This window comes from Vespa velutina, chromosome 10 (assembly GCF_912470025.1).
Source record: "Vespa velutina chromosome 10, iVesVel2.1, whole genome shotgun sequence".
In the NCBI taxonomy this organism is placed as follows: Eukaryota; Metazoa; Arthropoda; class Insecta; order Hymenoptera; family Vespidae; genus Vespa; species Vespa velutina.
The window spans coordinates 3,597,684-3,602,683 of record NC_062197.1 but is presented as its reverse complement, the minus strand read 5'-3'; the positions used below and the strand labels follow the sequence as shown (position 1 = coordinate 3,602,683).

Below are 5,000 nucleotides of genomic sequence, written 5' to 3'. Positions count from 1 at the left end.
AAAAAGAAAAAAAAGAAAAAAGAAAATGTGTTAAATAAATATTATTATATCAAACAGTTTCGTTTAATCGATTAACAAATAATTTGTCTTTTTTTCTTTCTTAGAAATTCTTATGAAAAGAAAAAAAAAAAAAGAGAGAGAGAGAAAAGAAAAAAAAAAGAAAAGAAAAACCATCCATTAAATCACTTTCCATCCGTTAAATCCTTCTTATGAATATATCCTCCACTCTTTTTTTTTTTTTTTTTTAGAACTTATTATAAAAAAAAAATAAAAAAGAAGAAAAAAAAGAAAAAAAAAACGTATACGATATCGAGTAAATATTATTAACACAATTAAGTTTTAATTTTAATGCGTGAACAATAATGATAATGTTACATTGTAACATTAATGCATTTAACGATTAGCAATCAACAAAATATTACGTACCAATCGAATTATATTAAATGCCTATTCATTCTTCATGAATCTCCCTATCTCTCTCACTCTCTCTCTCTCTCTTTCTCTCTCTCTCTCTCTATCTCTCTCTCTTTCTTTTTTTTCTATTATTCATCCCTTACGATTATCGTCATCGTCCCTCTCGAAGCTGATTCACGATTAATATATCATACTCATCGGTAAAAATCCAAAAAAAAAAAAAAAAAAAAAAAAAAAAAAAAAAAAGAATAAAAAAGAAAAAGAAAAATGAAAGAAAAAAAATTCCGATAGAGAATAAACGTCCTAGAAATAACACGAAAGGGAAAAAGGGTGGTAAAAATCGTTCCGCTTTTCTGGATTTTAATAAGTATCATCTCCTACCCTTAGCGTATGTGCGTTTCATCCATACGGAACGATTTGTAAGGGTGCCAGGATCTCTCTCTCTCTCTTTCTTTTTCTTTTTTCTTTGCACAAAAATGAGGAGAAAAATTAGAGCACGAAATCAGCCATCCCTCGACTCTCTCGACCAACGTTACCTGCGGCCTAACGGTAATGAAGCTGCAATCTGCGGTGTCATCGCAATCTCTGGCTTTTTTTTCTTTTCTTTTCTTTTTTTCCCCACCTTTTTCATGATGCGGCTTCATGAACGCGTGTGTGTGTAAAAAAAAAAAAAAAAAACAAAAAAAAAAATAAAAAAAATAAAAAAAAATAAAAAATGAAGAGAGAGAGAGAGAGAGAGAGAGAGAGAGAGAGAGATAGAAGCGAAGGATCAAAAAAGGGTGGATAAACGTGTCCGTAGCGGAATGAGTTCTCGTTACTCTCGAAAAGAAAAAAAAAAAAAAAAACAAAAAAAAAAAAATGTAAAATATAAGTACAAAAACAGAAAAAAGAAAAGAAAGAATCAAAAAACAGAAAGGATATTTCGAACCTCCGAGTCGTATAAAAAGAAGTCAAAAAAAAAAAAAAAAAGAAAAAAAGAGGGGGAGAGAGAGAGAGAGAGAAAGAGAAACCAAATATAAAAAAAAAAAGGAGAAAAAATGGAAAAAAAGAGAAAGTAGTAGAGTATGGGAAGTAGAAGGGTACGCGAATGAGAACCCTGACGAATTTTCTTCTTTTTCTTTTTCTCTTTTTTCTTTTCTTTTCTTTTTTCTTTTTTTTTTTTTTTTTGGATTTTTCTTCTTCTTCCTCGCAATATATCCGACGCATTCAAGTTCAGAAGAGGCTACGAGAAGAGACCGCAGGCTATCGTTTTTCGTGCGGTTTTAATAAACTTACACAGGGGAATATGTATTTTGAGTTTCTCGTAAGAATATCTCCAAGAAACTTACTCTCTCCCTCTCTCCCTCTCTCCCTCTCTCCCTCTCTCTCTCTCTCTCTCTTTCTCGTAGAGTTTGGAGTATAAATTTTATAGAGAATTATAGGGAGAGACGATAATAAAGACGAAGAAAATACTTGATATGACATGTCTTACGTTCATATCGTTCACCGAAAAAACGGATATTTTCGTGCGATAAACGTAATTTCACGATAACGTTAATTTCTTTTTTTTATTACTATTATTATTTTCTCCTTTTCTTCCCTTTTTCCCCTACCCCCTCCCTTTTTTTCTCTATGTTTTCTCCTTTTTTCTGTCCTTTGCTTCTTCTTTTTTTTTTTTTTATTTTCTTACTTTTTTCTTTTCTTCCTTTTTTATACACGCGAAACAAAAAGAAGAAAAAAGAAGAAAAAGAAGAAGAAGAAGATAAAGAAGAAGAAGAAGAAGAAGAAGAAGAAGACAAGACAGTCTCGAGTGAGTTTATACCTCTCCTCGACACATAAGCAAGCCCTCCCTTAAAAAAGTTCATCGGTCCTTCAGGCCATAATGCGGACTCTATAATTTCGCACTTTGTAATTACGATTATATGTGCCCTGTTCTGCGCTTCATAAAAGAATAAGAGAGAAAGAGAGAGAGAAAAAGAGAAAGAGAGAGAGAGAGAGAAAGAGAGGAAAAGTCTCGTCCAATAGCTTCGAGGCAACTATCCAACTCGATTCTATCAAATAAAAATTAACTATGCTTCCATCGAATCCATCTGCGTATCCAACGATCCGTCTATCATCCAAAGACAAGATCTCATGGGGATCAGGATGAATCGGAGAATAATAATGATTTCTAATATCACCATTCTAATATACATTCTACGCCATTGAATCACGAAGAAGAATATTGCCTCGAATAATTTTATTCGTATTTATATAAATAGAGATTCTTTCTATTTAATCTTTCCTTTTGTATTCTTTATTTAATTCATTATTGTTTGTTTGTTTGTTTTTTTTTTCTTTTTAATTTATTTTATTTTACTTCATTTTATTTTATTATTATTACTTTTTGTTTTTTGTTTTCCTTTTTTTTTTTTTTGTTTCGTTTTTCTTTAAATTAGACAATATCAACTTCGATATCTCTGCTGCGTATCGATCCGCAAGTTATACGTTAATATTTTTGTTTTAATTTCAAATAAGATCCTACCATTAGATAAGTACGCTCGAGGGATTTTATCGAATTATTATAAATAATAAATTATCCTTTAGCCATTTAAACTCGTATATTTCACGCTTTTGTTGAATGATAAATGATAAGTTTATGAGAGTAAAAAAAAGTGTGGGTAAGGGTGGAGGCGGGAGGAAGAAAAAAAATTGGAGCACGCATTAGAACATCGAGAGACTTAAATCTGTATAATATATAGAGATAATGCACGTGTTTATTTTATAAACGTTATCGAACCACCAAAAATCTAATGACCCTGTTGAAAATATCGAAAGCGACGCAATCAAAGAAAAAAAAAAAAAAAAAAGAAAGAAAAAGAAGAAAAAGAAGTAATGATGATGATGATGACGATGATGATGATGATGATAATAATAGTAATAATAATTAACAAAAAAAAAGGCATAATCCGTATTACCAGAATGCATTCCCCCATCGATGTCCGGTGCATCTTCGAATAGGGAGGACTCGATGCAGTCAGAGTTGTCCGCAGAAGGATCGGCCGTGACCTCACGGTCACGATCCTTAGCTCTCTCAGCTACGGGACGTTTCTCTGCAGCGACCGACGCAGCAGCAGCCACTGCGACGATCGAGGAACTATCGACGGAAGCGTGTCTGTTGGCGGAACGAAGCAAGGAACTACCGCTTCTAGCTAATTTCGTGCTATGAGTCCTTCTAATCAGAAGATTCGTCAAGGTTGTGTTACCGCTAGATTGTTGTTTCTTTTCCTCCCCTTTACTACCGGCGTTGGTATTACCATTACCACCGACGGAACCAGTAATACCTAAACCAGAACCACCGGCGTCACTATTACCACCACCACCACCACCACCACCACCACCACCACTACTACCACCACCACTAGCACCAGTACCACCATCACTATTGCAACATTTCACGTTGACCACATTGTTGACCACGCTTATCATCCTATTATTTTCATCGGCAATGCTCTCACTCTCCTCGTTCTTATTTTTTCTCTTACGTTTACCGTCATCCTCCTCTAATTCGAAACAAGCTATCGTATTGTTCAAACGATTCTCTTTTCTCGTTGAATCCTTCCTACCGGTAAAACGATTTTGAAACCTTTCAATCGTCTTGAACGATCTCGTTCTTTCAACTTTCTTTCTATCCTCGTTCCCAACAATGATCCTGTTGTTATTAGATCGATCATTAATAGAAGAAGATCCTTTGCCGCTTTCAAATATCCTTGTCAATGATTGTACCTTTCCTTTGTGACTTTCTGGTAAAGAATCGTCGTGTTGTTTCCTATTACTCGTTACGGACTCGTTATTGCTCAATGTCCTAGTAAGTATTACCTTTGGCGATATTGATGTGATACCGATCGAAGACGTTCCTATTTTTGTATTGCCAATTGGAAATGTATTGCAAACGAATGACGACGTGGACGAAGATGACGACGAGGACGATGATTTTTTTATAATATCCTTTCCAACGTCTTGCGATTTAATTACATTATTACAGGTTTTAGATATTTTTGTCGTCTGTCGTGGTTCACCACCGTCCAAAGAAACATAAAATGTTGATCGCCTCTTTGGCGATTCCTCCGTATTATCCATGTTTAACATGGTTTTACGATCATTTCACGATCACATTTCCCAAACAATCAATTTATTACTTTTCTCGGATCACACTGATAATAATAAATCTTATGAATGCGCATGAACAATAATAACAACAATAATGATAACAACAATAACAACAATAACAACAATAACAATCGTCGTTCCTTTTGTGATTACACATTGCTCTTTTAAAAACAGGAAATTATAATCCTAAACGACGAGCTCCATCTAAAGATTTATTCCTGAACACGTTCGACCGACTTTGAAAGATCTTTCGGGCCTGGGAGCCAGACGAGAAACATGTGTTGCACGAGGACATAACGATTTAGAAAGTGAAAGAGAGAGAGAGAGAGAGAGAGAGAGAGAGAGAGAGAACGAGGGAGATAAAGATAGAGGATAAAAAGAGCTATCGACGAAAGCTTCTTCCTTTTCCTTCTTCTTTTTTTTTTCTTCTCCTTCTTCTCCTCTTCTTCTTCTTCTTC

General features: G+C 34.3%; 1 protein-coding gene across 6 annotated transcripts in view; it reads right to left on the bottom strand.

Moving 5' to 3' along the window:
• Positions 1 to 5,000, bottom strand: part of LOC124951978 (ras GTPase-activating protein raskol) — a 45,471-nt gene that overhangs the window by 40,292 nt on the left and 179 nt on the right. For all 6 annotated transcript variants that reach the window (XR_007101780.1, XR_007101781.1, XM_047501148.1 and 3 more), the window contains exon 1: positions 3,351 to 5,000. This exon is cut by the window's right edge. Coding sequence is in view for 4 of the 6 variants with exons in the window: in XM_047501148.1 (XP_047357104.1) it covers positions 3,351 to 4,521 (1,171 nt within the window). In the remaining 2 variants the exon portion in view is untranslated. The remainder of the gene's footprint in view (positions 1 to 3,350) is intronic.